General features: G+C 33.2%; 1 protein-coding gene across 1 annotated transcript; it reads left to right on the forward strand.

Annotated features, from left to right (window-relative positions):
• Positions 1-9,735: 9,735 nt before the first annotated feature.
• Positions 9,736-14,918, forward strand: LOC127733480 (kielin/chordin-like protein). Its single transcript, XM_052242836.1, has 4 exons — positions 9,736-10,099; positions 11,481-11,638; positions 13,171-13,510; positions 14,720-14,918. The coding sequence occupies exons 1-4, from the start codon at positions 9,841-9,843 to the stop codon at positions 14,893-14,895; spliced, it is 933 nt and encodes a 310-aa protein (XP_052098796.1). The 5' UTR covers positions 9,736-9,840; the 3' UTR covers positions 14,896-14,918.
• Positions 14,919-24,035: the final 9,117 nt, after the last annotated feature.

Genomic DNA, 24,035 nt, shown 5'->3' on the forward strand with positions numbered 1-24,035 from the left:
TGTGCGAAAATGATCTTCTTGAATGTGAACCTTATTTTTGTTTAAGCATTGAATTAGTCACTTCTCAACTTTGTGTAGTTGTTGATGTTTTACTTCCTACTGCTGACCTCATAATTCTCAGATTTTTTTTCCGCCAACCTTAAAATGCTGAAGATTGGAGACCGTTTTTTTTTAGAGAAAATATTTATTTTTAGAAAAGTTTGAGACATCAAGTTACAACTTTGGTTCGTTTTCCATTCTTCTAATCTCAGAAACTGTTAGTCTTAGGTACATTATGATAATAATTTAATGTGTCCTTTAGAATTGTACGACTATCAATGGTTACAAGGTACTACTTTCTTATGTTTTGACTGAGGCCTATTATGATTAATCCCATGATAAGTTTTAATTGTCCACATAAGTGACCACAACTAACGCCGATACAGTAAGTAATAAACCCATAAGGTCTTCGCCAATTAATCATAAATATTTTGTTTAAAATCAAGGGTGCTCGCTTCTCCCATTGCCATGTTTTCCTTCTATTTTGAACCCCTATGTTGACTTTGGTATAGACATATTTTGAATTAGACTTATTACATACTAAGGGGGCATTCGTTTGACTGTGCATGGTGTTTAAATACTCAGTCACGTTCAATCGGAAAGGAGGCGTTAAATCTGAAGCTTTTTTTTTAGCCGATTTTCATTCATTTCTTCCCTTACATATCAATTTAACATTTCATGCCAAAATCTATAGTTTTTTTTAAAGTTTATATTGACGCATATAACTCATTTGAATGCAGTTAGTATTTTGACGATTATTACGATTTCAAATGTAATTGTTTATAGAACAAGTGAAGATATCACTACCCTCAAATTCACAATTGTTTCTTATCTAAAGTTTACAATTTTATTTTCTAAGCCGTCAAAAAACGGTGTCAGAAGAAATCATTCTGATCACTGTTTCTAAAACTATATGAACACACTTGGTCAATTAAAGGATTGATGTATGCGAGGTCCTCTACAAATGATCCTCGTTTGTTTCTAATTGGACGAACAACATGTCTACCAGAGGCAAATTGATTTTTGATTCTGATTGTCCAATTTTCAACATTCTTCTTTTCGGTAGTAAAAGACGAAATGTTTTTGAATTAACACGAATGATGACGAGGAGTGACCCTTTTCATTCGATCGATCGGCTGGCATATATAGTGACATTCGTGGCACATAGTTTCCATTGAAATCCAACGGACAATGTTTTCATTATTTTCTTTCAACTGCATATCCAATACGAAGTGTTATGAATGATGTAGGAAAGGTTACTCTGCGAAGGATCTACATGTGATTCTGATGAGATTAAAAACGGAGCTGAGAGATTAATGTCCCAATTATGCCCTACTTTTAAATTTTCTCACACACAAAGAAAATACTTATGACTGTTGTTATATTTCGTTTCAACCAAAGAAGTCCTGAAAAAATTATGAGTCCTAATTTCGGTTTGAAGAATTAGTGTTAAAACACAGACCTTTCTGTTGACCTTTAACATGAATCTTAATTTCAAGGTCATATGCCATGAATTGCAAATGAAAAAAAATCAGGTTTCTATGGTGTAAGGTTTAAGAGTAACATGCTATTGCCTATGGCTTATTTCAAATGCTTATGGAGAGAAACCTATATGGAGGCAATGGACTTCTTCGACACAAGTGTATTGGAGATGCGACATGTGACAATGCATTATATCATTAAAAAAAACTTTTGCTGATATGTCTTTAAGTATCTGGGGAGTATCAATAACTAACTAAAGGTCAAAATCTAAAACGTGACCTTGTTTTATATATCACAAACATAAATCCCAGCATTTGGAGTGACATATCCTAGTTATTTACGAGTCTATCTTTTTGAAGAAATTCTTAAATGGAGTGTTGTATCCACTCCATGGGAAAATGAACTCTGTGAAGTTTCTGCTGTTGGAATGATTTTACACAAACGTAGAAAATTACAATGGAACTTGAAGTCATCTTTATTGTTTCAAATTTTAACTCCCAGGTACAGAGTAAAATAACAAAAAAAAAAGAGAGGAAGAAGATATAATTGGGACATTCCAAACTCATAAGTCGAGAGAAACTGACAAATTTATGGCAAAACAATGAAAGACGACGAAAAGATGTATATACAACTTCACAAGACACTACATAGAAATAAAGACTTAGCAACACGACCACCAATAAAAACTGGGAGTGATATCAGCTGTTGTGGAAAATGAAAATTATAATTATTCTATAATGATTATATTACCATTATTTTTAATAGATAGCATTGATGGTATAACAGACAATAGTACAGTTTATATTGTCACAGAAACAACATTAGCAGAAACCAATATTGATGCAGGTAATTACATCCTTTTTGGTGATGTAGGTTTTATAAATAGGGCGTGTTTTTCAAAACTAAATTATGTTTGATAGATTATAAATTGGAATGTGTCTGTAACGGTAAACCTGGGCAATTTTAAGAGCATATTCTAAAACATTATTTTACCAAAATCTGTAAAATATCCTAAAAATGTACAAGATTGTGACGAAAGAATAACGAATGAGTGAATCAGACTTAATACATAAAAGCCTTTATAACTTACTCTACGGTATCGGTTGTACTAAATGTTACGTACGGTGACGTATAGTTTGTCCGTTTTTTTATAGTTGTTTCATTGGCAATCATTCCACACCTCCTCGTTTTTATATTAATCATTAACTTTAACATTTTTTGTTTCTGTCTTATCTACGAGAGAAAAAAGACTAGAAGAATCTTTTTTTTTCTCTGAGACTTACGATATTTGCAAAATTTACATGTTTGAACCATTTTTCACTGTAATGTTTCTCGATACTTTTATTTTTAGATATAACACTTGGAACGATTTTGTCATATGTGACTTCGATAAGTGTAATTCTTTTGGTGATTTTCATTGCAACAGTAATACATCTTTGTGTTACAAGAAGGTTTCATACGGGAAAATATTGTCTTATGATGTCAAACAATTACAACGACGAAAATAACGACGACCGAATAGATGCTTATGAACTTATTGATAAAAATGTTTCAATCAATACAAACCGAGACGTGGAAAACAGAAGAGAAAAGACAATAAATAGCACCACTATTGACACTACAATGATCAGTGACAATACCAAAGTCAAAGAAATTTTAGAATTGACAACAGACAATGTAATGCTTCCAGTTAGAAGTGTTAATGCCAATCAGGATGGTACCGGGAATTCTTACCTACTGTTACAGGATAACAGGCAGTCGGAACCAAATCATTATAGTATGTGTACATAATCTACATAAACTCTTACATGTAAACTTTATGTACTTAAATGTTTTCATTATTGTTATGTTATATTTATTTCTTCCTTTTATTTTATTAAAATGTGAAAAGTATTTGTTTTTCAAGTTTTTTTACAATTGTAAATATTTATTCAATTACTCATGACCAATGATGAATGACGTTCAACAATGTATTATCCTTCACTTAGAAAATTTTGTATTGACTGTAAATACTTGAGTTTATTATATCCTCACTACGAGTCCCCTTGCCCGTCCGTTCGTCAAAAAAATATTGTCTTCACACTTTTCTCATGTTCTATTCTTGAACAAAATTACTTCAAATTTTGTCGGCAGCTTGTCAGTAATGAGTTGTAACGTGCATGCGCTTTCCGGATCTGTCAGACACCAACTTCCTGTTTGCCGATACTTTGAACATTTCAATATGTTGAATTAACTTCGTCACATGATATTATTTATAAAGCCAACAAGTTAAGGAATTGTCCATCAAATCTTTTTTTCCCCTTGATAGACCTATTCATAAAGGTTATAATTATACTGTTGTTGTTCAATCTTTGAATCTGGTATTTATTAATGTCTTTGAATTAACATCAATTCGCTTATCGATAGTTTGAAACACTGTTTCTTTTATTCATCTGCATTGCAATTCGGTCTGGACATTCAATCAGGTCATCTGTTACTGTTTATGACGTTTACTTGTGAAATCTTCAGTGAAATACAGATAACGATATTAAAGCGTAGGGTGGCATGATTTCACATCAGCCCGGTTATATACTTTGAGCTTGCTTTCACTAACTGCGAGCATTTTTTTATACGGTAAGATTAACTATTATACTGACATTTCAAGGCTAAGTACTTTTCCTGCAGCGATTTTTATTATACAAGAAAAAACCCGCGCGTGCGCGGCTTGAAGACTACTTGAAATGTTTATGGTGATGCACAGCTTGGGTTCGTGTTTCTCAAACAGTTTTTATGCACTGATGCATTATGTTGAGGAAATAACTCAGAGAAGAAGAAGACAATGTAGAACTCTCTGATGATTTAAAACATTTATTCAGTGGTGCGAGTTCTGTCTCTGTGTGACACGCGTGCTCCGAGAAAGGAGGAATTTACTAAGATAAGAAGAAAACAATCTAATGATTAAACACATTTCTTCGAGTTTGTTATATTTCTTTTTTTTTTTAGTGGTGCGAGTTTGATAAAGTGATGCAAGTTGTAATCATTAGTGAGAGTGTTTGAGTGGTGCGAGTTGGCCGTGGGCCGAGTTGTCGGGCAGTACGCGTCGACTGAGCATGCGCGAAAGCGTATAAAACACGGATCGATAACGGTCTCCGAATCTGGATATTTTCTCTGTGGAAAAAAGATAGTTTCAAAGACAAATTTAGGAAGTACAAAACACTACATTTATACGTCATATCACAAATATTTCCGACTTTGTATGGTTTCAGATGAGTTGCGGCTCAATGAAATCGGTCTCTTCCTTTAGTAGTATAGATGTTCTTTTGCTAACCTTTTGGTTAGTCCACTGGTTGACAGTAAAATATGAAGACAACACTTTATAATTGCATGCGCCCGAAGCAGATGGTCTAAAAAAATTTACTTTAACACCGCCACATGATAATTGGCATATCCCAAGTCAGGAATCTCGTCAGAACTTATCTTTTGTCATATCTTTATGTTTATGGCCATTTTGAGTCATTTGTTGTGGACAACAAATCTTTAACAATCTCTGTTAAATATGTTCACTTTTCTCCCTTTTTTTTTTTTTTTTTGCGATTTGGAGCTGGATATATTGTGTATTATGGAAGACCGTATGTTTACTTCTATAGATGTCTTTTGGTTTTTAAAAAAGTTATGTTCATTTCGAACAGTTTGTTTTGTCGAGCTGCAACCAACCATTAATCTTGTTGGTATGGACGGGTGTGGTATTATTATCCATATGCATCATACATAAACTTTTTACTTAAGAACAACAGATCATTTTGTTTACTTCCGTTTGTTCAAAAGTTAGGATAAATTCTTCATAATAAGTCAACAGAAGTGTTATACAATTATTGGTTACTCTTATCTTTCGTTACCTATATCTATTGAACCACACTTAGACAAAATGTTGAAGTTTCTCTGTATTCTAACGTCTTTTTGTATACCTCTTGGATTATTTGTGAATGCTATCCCACAAAGTCAAGGATGTTATAAGAATGGAAAATATTACCAAGAAGGATCAAAATTTCAGCCCAGACCATGTGAACACTGTAGCTGTAACCAAGGAAATTTTAGTTGTACCATAGATGATTGTTTGGTGACACTTTGCGTTGATCCAATTTATGACCCAAACAAGTGCTGTCCTATTTGTCCGAACGGTAAGTTTATACCTAAGGTGTGTCAACGTACATATGTTAATGTAGTGCCTTGGCAGTTCAAACAAATCTATAAACGTAAAAAAAATAGCATGGCAAGTAAGATAACTTTTAATTTAACTGAATGAATGAATGAAAGTACAAAATTAGCTCCTGAGGTTTCAATAAATGTTCCCGTATAATATAAAGAAGCGAACGGATTGTTTTCTTACTTCAAGACTTTCTTTGTAATGGATGTTGAAACTCACATGTCCGAGACAAACTGACAGCGCCATGTCAAAAAACACAAAACGACCAATAGACAAACTTCATTCTGCAAAACACAACATGATCAACACGAACCCCACCATAAACCAGGAGCGATTGATGTGCTCCGGAAGGTAAACAGATCCTGCTCCACATGTGGCACCGACCGCGATGCTCATCCAAGTACAAACTTGGTGATAGGTTGATAAAACACAGATTTTAGTGCGGTTCAGTATCATTGAGGGATTTAAGTTGGTTTTATTTATCTAATTTTCAATATATGGCCAGTGCTTTGTAAAAAAAATAAAAAAATACTTTTCATATAAATAGTTTTGTCAACAAATTCTTTTGGATTCTGTAAACTATTAAGTTGTTGACTGGTATGTATCTTTAATTCCAGGACGTAATTGTTTGGCACGAGATAGAATTATACCAGCCGGTAGAAAAGTTTACCTGAATCAGCATACAGTCTGTCAGTGTCCGGACAGAATAACTCTCGACATGACAGTATTGGTGGCAACGTGTTATCAAACTGTAGACAGTCTTCCTATTCACAAGGTTGTTGGAAAATAAAAATAAAAACTGAAGTTATAGGTCTTGGTAAATTTGTTTTATCAATAATTCTCACGACAGCTTATGGTTGCATATTGTATAACTGCTTTATTTGGTCATATTTAGTGTCAGTGTCATGTTAACGCTCATGGCCTATTTTAGATTAGAACAATACATATTCATCTTTGTTGAGATTTTTTTTTTAAAGAATTCTAGCTTTTCTGTTTTACTTCGATCAGTGGAATAGCAAAGTGCACGTAAAATACGTTAATTAAAAATGAGTTCAGATAAGCACTGTTCTTTTATATCGGTATGACGGACAACAAAACGTGAGTACAGCTAAAACAATAATATATTATACTGTATCAAACAAACGTAGATCAAAGAGGGCCTGCTTCTTCTGAATTTAAATCACTAATAGTGTCAAAATTCGAAAGTACTCAAAACTTACTTGAATTAGAATATAAACGACTCTATATAAATCAAACTGTTCCTACTTCCTTTGCTGTTTCATAATCTGAAAATTTATTGGTATTATATTTCCCTTTTTGTATTTATACATTTTCTCAAAAGCTCAAAATGCTGTGATAAGTTATAGGGGATATACAATTATCATAATCATAGCATTTAGACAAGATGCATATTTTCACCAAAGTGTTGACAAAACTCGAAATCGAATGTTCAACTCCAAACCGTCTTAAACTAGCATTAAGCACTGTGAATTTTAGATGGAGGACAGCAATAACAACGTTTTTGTTTTCTTTTTATTTTGTCAATTAAGTGGTTGTAAGGATTTTGTTTAATGAATTAATGACCATATATCTTCTTTTCTTTCAAAGAATATTCTGATTGAAATAGCCTGAGTCACTATAAAAATGAAAACAACACTTTATAAAATTCATGCGTCCGAAGCGCTTTTCTGGATTAACTGCATCAGTAACGCCTAAAGCCGAATGTGTGAAAGCCGAGGATTTATAAGAATCGATACAGCTGAAGAGTTATATGACCACAAAGGATCTGAAGATAATAACAAATCCATCTAGATGTAAGTCAACTTTGCCCGAGGTAGTTGAAACCGTAGTTTCTTAATAATTTATAAATTTATAAACGGACAATTTAAGAACGATTTGTTGTAAATCATTTCAATATCGAAGCGCTGACTACTGAGCTGATGATACCATTGGGACTGATAGCCCACCAGCAGCGGTATCGACCCAGTGCTGTAAAAAATTATAAAAAAAAACACTTTGCGTCCGAATCGCTTTTCTTTATTTACCTTCATCAGGAACGCTCAAACTTAACTAACCATAATACTTTTAAACAAATTATTTTCATTAAATTTGACATTATGCAAAACAAAGCATATAGTTATGATTAAAATGCTGAATGTACTGATTTATGGAAAACGGATAATTGGTGTCAATAGAATTAAGTTTTAGAAAACTGTCTAAATCTCTGACATTTTACTCCTAGGTAATCGTATTTATAAACAGAAGTTTCTTTTGGTGAACATAGAAGTGATAGCATATATACATGTACACTTTGTGTATAAACTGTTTGAAACATGACACTATATAGTTCAGACTTCCTACTTGGTTGACGTATAGATCAAGCATTGCTGTTAGAATCATGACACTATATAGTGAAGCCTATACTTGGTTGACGTAAATGTACACTTTGTGTGCACGGTTGTGCATATAGAAATGACATTGCTGTTTGAAACTTGTCACTATACAGTGAAGATTCTACACTTGTATACCTTGTGTGCACATTTTTGCATATAGACTTGATATTGTTGTTATAATCATGATTATACAGTGAAGACATAATCATGACATATATTTAAGGATGTTCGCTCCTCCTGTTTTGAATTTTTGCCAGATATTCGGAAGTCCCGGGTTTTTTCCATGTAGTGCCATTAAAAATTTGGCCCGCTAACCCCTACTTTTCTTTTCATAATTTTATTTCATATAGTTTAAAAAGCCATATCTGAAAATCTTGAAAAATCCTTGTTATTTTTGTCATTGTTTTTGAAAAAAAGGAGGTCAATGTTAAATGTACGAAAAATCTAGAGAGAATCATTTCCCGCCAAATTTTCAATGGCTTATATCTCGAAAACAAGCACACGGACCCTTAATTTTTTTCTGCTTTTTTATTTCCTTTTTTAATATACTATCAATTTATAACAGTCTCTTAAAAAGCTTGTTATTTGGAAACATAGTAGCGAACATCCTTAAGTCTTCCTACTTGGTTGACATATAGACTTGACATTGCTATTAGAATCATGACACTATATAGTGAAGTCTCCGTACTTGGTTGACGTAAATGTACACTTTGTGTGCACGGTTGTGCATATAGACTTTACATTGTTGTTAGAATCATGACACTATATAGTGAAAACTCCGTACTTGGTTGACGTATAACATGTACACTTTGTGTGCACGGTTGTGCACATAGACTTGACATTGTTGTTAGAATCATTACACTATATAGTGAAAACTCCGTACTTAGTTGACGTATATGTAGACTTTGTGTTCACGGTTGTGCACATAGACTTGACATTGTTGTTAGAATCATGACACTATATAGTGAAAACTCGGTACTTGGTTGACGTATATATACACTTTGTGTGCACGGTTGTGCATATAGACTTGACATTGTTGTTAGAATCATGACACTATATAGTGAAAACTCCGTACTTGGTTGACGTATATGTACACTTTGTGTGCACGGTTGTGCACATATACTTGACAGTGTTGTTAGAATCATGACACTATATAGTGAAAACTCCGTACTTGGTTGAAGTAAATGTGCACTTTGCGTACACGGTTGTGCATACAGACTTGGCATTGTTGCTAGAATCATGACACTTTATAGTGAAAACTTTAAACTTGGTTGAAGTAAAGGTACAATTTGTGTGCACATGTGCATATATAAAATCTGATTGTATGTTTCAATTTCATAATTAATTCGTATTTTGACAAATATTCAGAAGATTTGTCTTGTAATTGTTATGAGTAAGGACCGAGAATATAATCATTTTACAAAAAAAAATGTGTAGCATTTTTCCTCACTATTTTTCCCATTATACGGGTTTCTGTATTTCAAAAACTCCATTGGGAAATTTGCGTAGTAATTTCAAATTTCTAATAAACTTCTCGCACTTTAACCTGCAATGAACTCTTTATCAAACATTAGCCAATTCAGCCAATTTGTAGATTACAATTAATATTTATATCCGATGAAACTGTTTAATGGGGAACACAAAGATAATATCAAGAGAACTTTACTGTGGATCACGTTCAACTGATAAGACTTAACGTACTCCAAAAATACATAGACGAACATCGAAACCTATCGAGAGAACATGATGAACTTCCTATTACTCAGTGTCCTTATTCTTCCACTTGTTGATTGTGTCGATCCTTTACCGTCCATATCCGTAGTGTCTGGATGCAGTAAGGATGGTAAATTGTACAAAGAAGGCGAATCTTTCCAGCCCACACCGTGCGAGCATTGCTTCTGTAATGGAGGCAAAGTATTATGTGCGATTACAGACTGTTTCATGCCAATGTGCGTGGACGCTGTTCGTGATCCCACAAAATGTTGCTCTGTTTGTCCACATGGTAAGTTACAAACATCATATTACATCTGCATATGCATTTCTTTCCTTTTACAATATATCCATCACTTTAGCCTGTATTCGAATCTGTATCGAAAATTTTCTCACGGAGTAAAAAAGAGGCTGGAGATACCAAGGGGACATTCAAATCTCACAAGTCAAAGAAAAACTGACAACGTCATGGCAAAAACGAAAAACGACAAAAAGACGGACAAATCCATAAGGCACGACATAGAGAATTAAAGATTGAGTAACACAAACCCCACCAAAAACTCATGTGTTCCTGAAGGGTAAGCAGTTTTTGTGCCACATGTGCACCCGTCGTGTTACTCGTGGAAGTACAAATCCGGGAAATCTGTTTTAACTATCTGGGAATCTAATCAAATGAAAAAAAAAGAGTTTTAATTTTTTGTTCCAGCTTTCCTTTAATGCAAAAGACATGCACTTCTACCAAACCGTTTTAAACATTAGGGCTAAATAACATTTCTATATTTAGATACTTGTAGAAAAGTAGTGGGACAAAACCTTGAATATTCAAACTTCGTTTGGTTCTATCATTTTGCTATATTGACATTTGCCTTTCGAATTTTAACCATAAGAATACTTAAATCAGTAAAAAAGTGATTATTGAAGTCAAATATACAACAGTTTTAAGATAATAATTAGGTTATAGGGGACGATTACTTGAGGAATGAGATACTTTAGCTCCAATGTAATGAAAATTACTTGATAGAAATTTATTAGAACACTTTTAAAGTAATTTGTACATTTTGGAAAGAGTTATATTGATATTGACTAAATAATGGGTTTACGCAGCATCAAATATTTAGTAAGGGGACTGGATCGTAACCCTTGGCTAGCGAAGATGCATTTCTGTACAATTAACGGGTCCTTTTATTCATTTCACGGATTTTACTTTTTTCAAAGCACGTATATGATTTATTAAACGAATTTACACAAAAGGATTACAGAACTGTACATACGTCTTATTTACATATTGCTGAGCTACTACAATGAAAATTTAAGAACAAATTTAAGATTATGTGTGTAAAATGTCAATAAATAAAGCACCTTACTACTTATTTAGATAAAAGCAACAATTCATTAGACTGTGCTTTTTTTTATAAAAATTCAGTCGTTAATGGTATGCATGCTTTTTGAAGAAAAAACAGTTATGTTCCCTCAGTGCGTTATTCGACTTGTTTTAGTGCTTTTCCGTGCTCTTTTGGTTACAATTGTAGGGACTACACAATCACAAATGAATGATATTGTTTCTTGAATTGATGGAAAGTCATCTGTTTACTTGTTTTGTATGTCATTTCTTGTTCGATTGCCGCATATCATTTAAGTTTACGCAATTTCTTTACTCAGGCTTGTAATTGCAGGTAGAAATTGCTACGCAGGAAACACAATAATCCAGGCAGGAAAATCTGTAGAAATAAATGATCATACTACATGCAGCTGTCCGACCAGATTTGGATTTGGAATGACAGCACTGAGAGCTGTGTGTGCAACTAGGGTCGATAGTGTAACTGTTAAAGTTGTAAACTGATTAAATAACTGAGATTTATCAATAATTATTATTTTTCATTCATTTGCATAGTAAGTAAACAACACAGCTGTATTTAACTACGGAGTGCATCAAGAAACGTTCGTCGACTTTCCAAACTTTCCCGAAATCATGCGTTTAACACCCTTGCAATCAGCCGCACTCACAATGCAAGAGTCATCCGTTACGCACGCATACATTTTGATTGCCGAGTTTATGAAGCTTCGGTCCTTGCTTGGAAGTTGGAAGACTCCTTGATGATACTACTTACACGTCATTTCATGTTACGTGTAAATAATTAGATATGGGAGACACGTCAATCAGACATTCACCACAAAACACATTCTTGTCAAATATACACATTTAGAGTGTGTTAAATTCTAACTACAAGCTACTTAGTACACAATGTTGCCTACTCGCCATCCATACCATTTCATTAATTACTCAACTTATAGAGATGTAAGACTATTTGTTCGTGGTCTTATCTTATATCAGTTTCATTGTATTGGTGTTTATTACAGAAAGTGGTGAAATAAATATGTCGTAATATACCTATATTGATTCAAAATGTTGTGGCCAATATGTAATGTTTCTAGTTTGTTTCAGTTGGCCAGGGAATTGATGAAGACATGATAGCGTGATGTAGTTGGTTTGCTAGATAATGTTTACCTACTAGATGAATTTTTTTCTATCAAACTGATCGATTCAAATATCCGTTTTCTGCCATCTGTTTGACTGGGGAAATTTAATTGTCAATTATAAACGTTGTATTCAATAGGTAAAATAGTTACTTTTAAAGTTTACTTAATACTCGTTATTGACATCTCCTTATTTCTGTGTTGCCTTACTAAAATTACACTTATTCCTGTTTACATATTATGAAAAAAATAAAGTATCTAAACATATCTATAATCATTAATTTGGACTACTTTTCAAAGTTTTGTTCTTGGAAAATGAAGTTCTTAATTGTATCGTCCCTTTATACGATTTTTCTTCTGTTTTTATTCTTCAACGTTGTTACAGAAAAGATGGTAAACGTGATATCAAAATATTTTTAAAAACCGTGCATAATGAATAGACCTTATCGCTGTTTTGGGAATCTACGGTACATTAACCGAGAATTTGCGACATTTGATCTTTTGATGTCATATACAACTTTCACATTTCTTCTCTGGCGTCATACATTTTCTCTTGTGACGTCAGTATTTACGGGAACGGCTGTCACGTGTAGTAATTGTGGGAAAATAGCGATAAGGTCTATATACCAGGTATTGTTCGTAATTACACTTTTCTGTATTCCAAAAACCCCTTAGAAAATTTGCGAAATTATTTCAAATTTCAAAATAAATAATCGAACTTTAACCCGCAACGAACTCCTTTTAAAACATTAGACATTTCAGCAAATTTGTAGATTACAATAAATATCTATATCCGATTGAACAAATGGAACACAAAGATATTATTGTAATATCAGAATTTTGTCTTTGGCAATTCATAATTTTACTATTTAATATAACATTATCAAGAGAAGTTTAACTGTGGATCAAATCCAACTGATAAGATTATACGTACTCCACAATTACATAACATCGGAACCTATCGAGAACATGCTGAACTTCCTGTCGTTCAGTGTCCTTATTCTTCCACTTGTTTATGCTGTTGATCCTTTACCGTCCATTAGTGTAGTGTCTGGATGCAGTAAGGATGGTAAACTTTACAAAGAAGGCGCATCTTTCCAGCCAACACCGTGTGAGCATTGCTTTTGTAATGGAGGCAAAGTAATATGCGCGATTGCAGACTGTTTCATGCCAATGTGCGTGGACGCTGTACATGATCCCACAAAATGTTGCTCTGTTTGTCCAAATGGTAAGTTACATATATCATACTACATCTGAAATGCATTTTAACGAGTAGTTGAAGTGACCATTGCAAAACATACATGCTCATTTTTTTTCTTTTACGATTTCTTTCTCTTGAGAGTATTAGACTAGACTGTATTTTAAAGCGTTATCGAAAATTTTCTAGCAGGGTAATTATTATAAATATCTGGGAATCTTTTCAATAGAAAGACAAAAAATCTTTTCATTTTTGTTCAAGATGCTTTCTTTCCATGCAAAATTTTACAAAGTTTTTAGCGCTAAATAACATTTAGATTATTTGAATATTTGTGGGGGAAAAGCAAAATTTATCGTTTACGCCCTTGAATATTTAAACTTCATCAATTTCTATTCACTTTGCGAAATTGACATTGGCATTCCGAATCATTAGCATAACTTGCTTAGCTTTCCCATTTAATGTTCTTTTGGTGTTACAAAAGAGTGAAAATTACTTGATAGGAATTTCTTTTAATGCTTTAAAGTAATTCGTACATTTTGAAAAAAGTTATATTGAAATTGACTTAATGATGGCTCTTGGCAGTATCAATAGTTTGTAATTTGTCTCGATAGGGGCGATTTTGTGTCCACTTTTGTGTAAAGACTCGTCTCAAATGTAGGATCAACGTCGACGAGGCAGCAGCACTAAATCAATTAATCTAGAAGTCCACATTTTTTTTCAAGATTGCTGTCTCATGTCTTTACAATTACGTCCTATTTTATTCATTTCACTATTTTAACTTTTTTTCAAAACACGTTTATGACTTTTGTTAGCGAATTAACACTGTAGGATTACAGAAATGTAGTAATAAATGTGTCGTACTTACAAATTTCTGAGCTACTTCGATCGTTTAAGTTCAAAAATATAAGATGATATGCTTATTATTTCAAAAAATAAAGCACCTTACTCATATAAATAAATGCAACAATTCATTAGACCATTCTTTCTATAAAAACCCAGTTATTCATGGTGTGCATGCTTTTTAAAGAAAAAAAGTCTTTCCCCTTAGTGAGTTCTTCGACAAGTTATATTGCTTTTCCTTGTTCCTCTGGTTACATTTGCAGCGACTACACAGTCATGAACCAATGATGTTTCCGTTTGAATTTATGGAATTTCGACTGTATGTCATTTCTCGGTAAATTTCTATATCATTTACGATTACGCAATGTCTTTACTCAAGCTTTACTCTTGTGATTGCAGGTAGAAATTGCTACGCAGGAAACACAGTTATCCAGGGAGATAAGCCTGTGGAAATAAATGATCATACTACATGTCACTGTCCGACCAGATTTGGATTTGGAATGACCGCTTTGAGAGCTGTGTGTGTAATCAAGGTCAACAGTGTGACTACTAAAGTTGTAAAAGTTGTAAACTGATTAAAATAACTGAGCTTTATCAATATTTATTCTGTTTCAATCACGTTACATAGTAAGCAAACAACACTCCTGTATTTAGCCACGAATAAGGCCGGAGTGCATCAAGAAACGAACGACTCCCAACCTCCGAAGCAAAGTCGTCGGCTCTCCGAACTTTCCCGAAGTCCTGCGTCAATGAAGCGTTGGTCCTTGCTTGGAAGATGGAAGACTCCGTGATTATAATACTGCCATACGTGTCAAAAAATAGATATGGGAAACACGTCAATCAGACAGCCACTACAAAATACATACTTGTCAAATATACACATTTAGAGTGTGTTAAATTCTAAGTACACGCTACACAATGTTGCCTTCTCGCCATCCATATTATTTCATCATTTACTCAAGTGATATAAATTAAAGACTAGTTGTTCGTGGTCTCATCTTTTGTCAATTTGGTTATATGGGCGTTCATTACAGAAATCGGGAAAATAAATATGACTTAATGTTCATATACTGATTTTAACTGCTGTGGCCAATATTTAATATTTTCTAGTTTATGTCAGTTGGTCCGGGAATTGAAGATGACATGATAGTGTGATGTAGTTGGTTTGAAAGATATTTTAATAAATAGACCTTATCGCTTTTTTGGAAATCTGCGATACTTGATCCGAGAATATGCGAAATGTTTCACTTTTTTTATTGCGTCAGACATTTACTTTTTACGGCAGTGATGTCGAGTAATTGCGGACAAATAGCGATAAAGTCTATAAGCAGGTATTTTCATAATTACAATTGAACTTACCTGAGGGTTTTATTACAGGGCAAAACAATGTAGTCACTAACTGGCACCATTTCGAATTCTCCAGTCCTACTTTACACATACACACACAAAAACAAACACCAAAAGCACCAAATTTTGCCCCCAAAACAAGACAGTTGGAAAGGAATTTTGAATGATTGACTGTTTGTCGTTTTATCCACGTTTAGTTGAGAATATGTCTCAGGGCGAGTACAAATTAAAAATATAAAAAAGCAGCTTGTGCAAAGTGTGCGACGGGATGAAGGGTCGAAAATTTGGACTACCACTAGATTAATAGGATATGGTGCAGAAATTTATCTTTAGGGAGCTACCAATGTTGTCCTGCATTTTTTTTAGTTGTAATCTCTGTCCTGCCTTTTTATTTTTCACTCTATTCGTTCCTGCCTTTTTTTTATTAGTTTATCCTGACTTTTTTTACATAAATTGTCATCCTGCCTTTTTTTTTACTCAAAACTCCTGTCCTGCCTTTTTTTTCAAATTTCATCCTACCCCCCCCCCCCCCCCCCTCCCAAAAAAAATCAAATGGTAGCTCCCTTAGACAATTACCTTCATGTCATTTAAGTAATTGTTGTAAGGAATCCCTTACATGCAGCGTGTGGTACTCTCTGAACACGATGCATTGAATTTAAAGTCCAAATTCTGACCGAATATTTATATACCCAGCACATTCAAAAAGGTACCTCATTGAGCCGGATCTATTTATATACCCAGTCAGTCCATTGAAACAATATCAGTTCAGTCTAAGGTTTTGTAAGCAAAATGTATGTGCATTGAAAACAACATTTAAGCTGTTTTAGGACCAATACAAATGCAAACAACAGAATTCTTGGCCACCATATTCCTATCCACGTTAAATTTTTCACTTCCAAACATGTAGGGGGAAGCGGGATCAATATACCATTATTTACACATCAGACCGTACTGGATACACCAAAGCAGGTACTTCATATCTGAGAAACAGGCAATATATATGCCCTCAATTTTAAAATTCATTCCTAAGGTTTTGGATTAATCAAAATTATCAGTCAACATGTGTACTACAAGGATCACCAGTGTCCTTCACCTTTCATTTGATACCTTAATTACTAAAATTTATTCTACAAAGTTTGATATTTACACCTGTGCATGCGTCGGAACTATTTTGTTTTTAAAAATATCTACTTTGTTCTTTTTTGACCGGGCCCGATTTGGTGCTGTTACATCTTCTTTAGTGATTTTTCTTCATCAATATATTTTTTTATATGTAGTAGCAGATAGATAATATGATATTACCCGTTGCGTTAACATAATCACATGAATTATTTGCCCAAATACAACATCAGCCTCGAAACCTATATTTTCTATTACCACAGCTGGTTGCCTTTGTAGGACTAATAGGGTGTCGGAGTTATAGCGTACTTTATGCTTTGGTTTTTACTCATTGGTGATTGTTGAAGGCCTATGGTGACATGTAATTGTTGACATCCTTGTCGTTCGTTTTTTTTTTGTAGATAATTGCATTCATTACACATTACACTTCAATATGGTTGCTCGCCTTGAACATGCATACAATATTTTCCACTGGACTTAAAGCAAAAAGCAATCAACCAATATGATTGCAGAAAGATGAAGTTTTAAGAGAATTGGTTGAAAATTTAGGGAGGAGTTGATTACACTAATTATATTAGTAGGCACATATATTTTTTAAAGTCATCAACGTACTTATTATAAGCCTGTCTTGAACTTCGTGAAACCGGGCTAATAAATAGATGTTTCCCCTGAATGTATTTCACACAAGGAACATTTCAAAATGATCTTCAATCTTTACTACAATTTACGATAACACGACTCTATGTGTGTAACAATATATCTCGTATAATTTTGAACATGTAACTAAAATTATAGATGCATACAGAAATGTGGAAAGGGCAACTTTAAAAGATTGGGGCAGATTTTTAGTATTTATGAAGGAGTATTTTTTTACCAATACCGAAACAAAATGGTTGTCCTCCAATGCAAAAATTTACAATAACATTCAACGTCATTAAAGCAAATAAACATATAGAGAACTACATACGGTCCTTAACCATAACAAAAGTATATACCATATGTCAAGCTATAAACCGCCTCAAGTATATGAATATGTGGTGGATATCACCAGTTTTATGAGCGCGCAATCCTCAATTTTTTAATCTTGGTAATTTGAATAAGAAATGGTATAAAAAAGAACATACAATTAAAATAAGTTTAGAAAAACACTTAAGATACAGCATAAACATAGGTACCCATGTAAAAGTTAAAACAGTATTTAAAATAATGAAAATCATCTTAAAAACTACACTTTGAAATTAGATAATTTATTTCGGAGTAGATTTCATACAGCAAGGTTGTGAAAAGGGCTGGACGAAACGATATGTGAATGGTCTCTTATTATTACACAAAAAGTAATTGTTTATTAAATGGAACAATAATATAACTACGTATTTTTCATAATTCCTATAAATTTGCTTTTTCTAAATAAAAACCAACAAAATAGTGAAAATTTAACAGGTTTTTTTTATTTTTTTTAATAGTTTGCAGCGAAGTACTTCCCTACCAAAATGAATTAGTTTGTATTCGAAGAACAATTCATAGCTACGATATAATTTCGATTTTGGTTAAGAATATCATTCCTATTCAAACAAACTCAGATTTGACCAAATCTTTAAACTTTGTAATTTTTAGTCCTCGCTTCAGGCATTTATAACTAGAAGACAAATAGTGTAACCTCAAAGTACATAATAATATGCAACTGGTATACTGTAAAATTCAATTAAGTTTGAGGAACGTTTTGAAAATGGCATCAGCGTTAAATAAATTTAGCGCAAGTCGATCCTACATCTTACAAAAGTACTATGTTTATTACTGGTATTTTCTAAAATTCGTTTAGTTAATCAATACAAGGGCCATACACAAGTTGGATCATTTCTGTAACACTTGACCTGACGACGTGCTGATAAGGATTCTACACGCCTTCTTTTTTCACAATAATCTTCTATAATGTATGCACAGAAATTACTTCAGAGTGTAATTGTAATCGTATATGTTACGGTAGTTAACTCTTTAACTATTCCTCATCTGGCGACCCCACCATCCGGGTGTTTCAGGGATGGAAAGTTGCATCCAGAAGGCAGTCACTGGAAGCCGTCTCCGTGTGAATGGTGTGACTGTGTGAGTGGACAACCACAGTGTCTTATTGCTGACTGCTTTATAGTTGAATGTGTGGATTCTGTACAACACCCTGACAAATGTTGTCCTGTCTGTCCAAATGGTAAGATACGAAATCACGTGTTATATTCTGACAGGTCACTTGTATGTTCACATGAGGAGAAATTACATGATGGCAACATGGCATATTTGTTTTTATTATAAGTGGCAAAACATGTAAAAAAAAGTATGACAAAAATACCGAACTCTAAGATATATTCAAAAAGGGGAAGTACATTAAAACTCACAAAATCAAACATTAGACTTTATCAATTAACGGAACAAATGGAATACAACTATCATAATCCTGGCTTGTAAGTATGAGTGGCCGTTCATGTCATGATACTTGTCAAAAGCATCGTGATACTTATTAAAAGTATCATGATACAAGTCTTAAGTATCATGATACTTGCTTAAAGCATCACGATGCAATTGATTTAACAAAAGCATCGCGATGGAAGTTAAAAGCATCACGATTGAAGTCAAAGGCATCATGATGGAAATTAAAAGCATTGTAAGATACACACATGCACTACAGGCATGTCTATACAAGAGATTATAAACTGAATGTTTAGATCAAATGTCACGGTTTCTTAGTATGTAAGATACACAGGTATATAAGGTATGATACTTTGAATTTTTGATACAGAGCACATCAGACAGGGGGTCAATTACTTTTGAAAGTGATTAATTACATTCAATTACAATTACAAAATCTTCAATTAAATTACACATTACATTTGACTTTTTTTATCAATGTAATAAATTACTTTCCAATTACTTGTCAAATGTAATAAATTATTTCAATTACTTCTGAAAGGAAAATTTAGATAAAATATTGAAAACATGTATTTATTCTATGATATGCACATAAGTATCATACATTGCTTTATAGTAATAACAATTGAGATCTACAGCAACTATTTTCATATTCAGTCAGTATCAAAGAAGAGTAAAAGTTAGATATCCGGTGTGTTATGGGAATAAAGAAAAAACATACATAAACCTGAAGTGCATATAATCTTTGTCTATCAGGAATCGTTAGGACTAGAGGTCTGGTTCAATTTAATGCTCAAAATGATAAAAAGCCTTATTCAATGTTTGTTGTAATTACCTATTGAAATCTTATATTTTAATGTATTTCATTGAAAATGATACACAACTTATTAAAATTTAAATATATTTTAGTTTTAATCGCATTTAATTGATTTAAAAAAATTCATGTACCTATAGGGGTATACTTATCTCTCTCTAATTGGCTTAACACCTGTTTAACATGCAAACATAACGGGCGCATTGCATTTGCGCCAATTTTAACAAAATCCAATCTTTCATTTGCGCCACAAGGTTATATTTCATTTGCGCCAAAAAATAAAAACTACATTTGCGCCATTTTACAGGTAACATATAACGGAAAAGTTTAAAATATTCATTGCTACATCGTGAATGTAGTTTAAGAGTATTCCTCTGGGTAACTAAGTAAGTTCATACTCATTTCCAATATTAAACTGAGAGTTACTTAGGTTTAAAACTATATAGTTTTCACATGTTTGAGGTGTCAAGATGGACATTGTCAATTCTGAGACAAACAGGCCGTTAGTTTTCTCAATTTGATTGTTCATATTTTTCAAGTCGGGGCTGTTAATAGCCTACTATATACGGTATTGGTTTTTTCCCATTTTTGAAGGCCGTACAGTTGGCTATAATTGCTTTCATCCACTACATTTGCACTTTGGTGGATAGTTGTCTTATTGGCAATTTTACCACATCTCCACATTTTTATATAGAGGAAATAAATCTATTAGTGTCAAGCTATCCAGCAATTCTCATCCTGCAATTCTCTTGCGATAAAGCTATCCTGCAATTCGTCATCCTGCAACTGCGTTCGAAAAACTACTTGAGTGAAAATTTTATTTTTTTCAAAATCATGGTTTTTGACTGGTTTTGTTTGAAAAAAAAAGATATATATAAAGTTTATTATATCCCATTCACAAATTTCTAACTTTAGTTTACAAATTTCACACTCATCTTTACGGTTTTATAACTAGAATTTACAATTAGAAAAATCATGACGATTCACAAAGAGTTATATATCTGTGAAGTCCCGGATATGGTTCGTTTTATGCATTTTTAAGAATTTCTGGGGTATGCTTTCTTAAAGGCCCAAAATTTCGTTCGAAACACGGAAATAATGCCAAATTCTAAAAAATACACATTGGGGTACCCACTTTCCGACCCATTGTTTCGGAAGTTTTTTATGGCAAGGGATTATACACTGTGCTCATATAAATAGCTATTGGATAGTACTACATCGGGAGAGTAAAGATTTTCTGGAGTAAGCATTCTTAAAGGCCTAAAATGTCGTCCGACACATGGAAATAAAGCCAAATTCGATAAAATACGCTCTAGGGTCACCCACTTTCCAACCAATTATCATGGTAGTTCTTAATGGCTAGGGATTATAGACTCTGCTTCAAAAAATAGCTATTATATAGTACTACATCGGGAGAGTAAAGAATTTCTGGGGTAAGCATTCTTCAAGGCAGAAAATTTCGAAATATGGAAATAAAGCCAAATTCGATATAATACGCATTTGGGTACCCATTTTCCAACCCATTGTTTTGGTAGTTCCTAATGGCTAGGGATTAAAAACTCTGCTTTAATAAATAGCTTTTATATAGTTCTATATCGGGAGGGTAAAGAATTTCTGGGGTAAGCATTCTTAAAGGCCGAAAATGTCGTCCGAAATATGGAAATAAAGCCTAATTCTATAAAATACGCATTGGGGTATCCACTTTCCGACCCATTAATTCGGTAGTTCTTCATGGCTAGGGATTATAGACTCTGCTCTAATAAATAGCTATTGGATAGTACTACAACGGGAAGGTAAGGAATTTCTGGAGTAAGCTTTCTTAAAGGCCCAAAATGTCGTTCGAAACACGGAATTAAATCCAAATTCGATAAAATACGCTCTAGGGTTACCCACTTTTCCAACCAATTGTCTGGGTAGTTCTTTATGACTAGGGATTATAGACTCTGCTTCAATGAATAGCTTTTATATATTTATTAGAGAGAGTCTATAATCCCTAGCCATACAGAACTGCCGGGGCAGTGGGTTTCAACAAGTGGGTGACCCCAGTGCATATTTTATCAAATATGACTTTTTTTCCGTATTACGGACGAAATTTTCGGCCTTTAAGAATGCTTACCCCAGAAATTCTTTACCCTCACATTGAAGTACTGTCCAATAGCTAGTCCTATTCCAAATAGAAGTTGTGTTGTAGGTATACCATGAAAAAAATTATTTTACATCAAAATTCTATATTTTTAGTCGTTAATATGAGTTTAGAAAATCGCAAATGTGGGTTAAACATGGGTTTACACGAATCACATTCTGGACTTATTAACAGATAATACTTTGTTTGAATCGTCATCATGATATTATTGTAAATGCTAATTACAAAACCGTAAATATGAGTTAGAAATTTGCAAACTAAATTTAGAATTTTGTTAATGGGATATAAAAATCTTTGATGTTCTATATAAATCTTGTTTTCGAACAGAAAAGGTCAAAAACTAAGATTTTAAAGAAAAATAAAATTGTCGCTCAAGTAGTTTTCCAAACGCAATTGCAGGATGACGAATTGCAGGATAGATTTTTATAAAGAGAATTGCAGGATGAGAATTGCTGGATAGCTTGACACTAGTAATAAATCTATAATGTTTTATGACCACACATATAGGTTATCTAATGTACATTGTACATTAGTACATCTAGACCGTTGATTACAAGTCTTATGCCAGAACAAACTTTTGGTTTTACTCCAGTGTATATTGCTTTCTCTTAGGTTTTATGATCTCGTTAATTTATAACAATATTGTGTTTTAACATTATTCTGAAAAGTCTCTTATTAAGAACGTATCAGTGTATAGTACTTTCATTATGGTTACGATGACTGATTTCGAAGGAATATGTTTTATTATGCAATCAAAGCCTGTGTTTTAAAGTTATTATTAAAAGTCTCTTTTGAATAAAACTATTTTTTATACTATTTAGATATAAGAAGATGTGGTATGAGTGCCAATGAGACAACTCTCCATCCAAGTCAAAATTTATAACTAAACCATTATAGGTCACAGTACGGTCTCCAACACGGAGCCCCGGCCCACACCGAACAGCAAGCCACAAAGGGCCCCAAAATTTACCAGTGCAAAACCACTCAAACGGGAAATTTACCTATATTATTGGCGCAAATGAAATGATTGATTTTGGCGCAAATGAAATATCATGGTTTGTGGCGCAAATGAAAGATTATTTTATCGCAAATGAAATGCCAATTGGCGCAAAAGCAAAGGACCTAACATAACTGTTGTAAAACAATAACACTGGACACTTTTAATTTGCAAAACACTCATTTGCAAATCCGCCGCCGCCTCTCCTTACACCTACAGTGTCGTGTATATAACCAAAATGTGCAGAATTACATGGGATTCAATAATTTCATTGCTTTTCTGCTGTTATTATTATATATATTTTGTAATTTGATTTAGAAAAACATGGGATTTTCAATATCCCATGGGATACGGCAAATCCCATGGGATTGACCATTATCCCATGGGATTTTGGTTAAATCCCATAGGATTTTTTTGGGTCCCATGGGATAATTGTAGTCCCATGGGATATTTGTTGTCCCATGGGACCAAAAAAATCCCATGGGACTATAAGTATCCCATGGGATTTTCAATATCCCATGGGACAAAATAAAATCCTATGGAATTCAAATTATTAATATACAGTAATGTGTATGTTACAATGAATTCTGTTTGGTAGTAAAAAGTTTATAATATAAATATTAGTGTATTTTGGGTTTTTTCATTTTGTCACAAACATGTTTTTAATTTGTTTATATGACAATAAAGATTATTATTATTTTGGAAAGTATAATAATATTTAAAGTTAAAAAATAAAATCCTTTAACTGAAATAAAATTATGACATGTCTTAATAAAAGAAAAAATATTGATTTGAAATCTTTGTCTTGTTTGTTTTATTATGAAAAATAGAACTGAAAAAAATATTTCATATTCTGACTGAATAAATTGACAAAGCACAG

Source organism: Mytilus californianus, unplaced genomic scaffold (assembly GCF_021869535.1).
Source record: "Mytilus californianus isolate M0D057914Y unplaced genomic scaffold, xbMytCali1.0.p SCAF_3, whole genome shotgun sequence".
Lineage (NCBI taxonomy): Eukaryota > Metazoa > Mollusca > Bivalvia > Mytilida > Mytilidae > Mytilus > Mytilus californianus.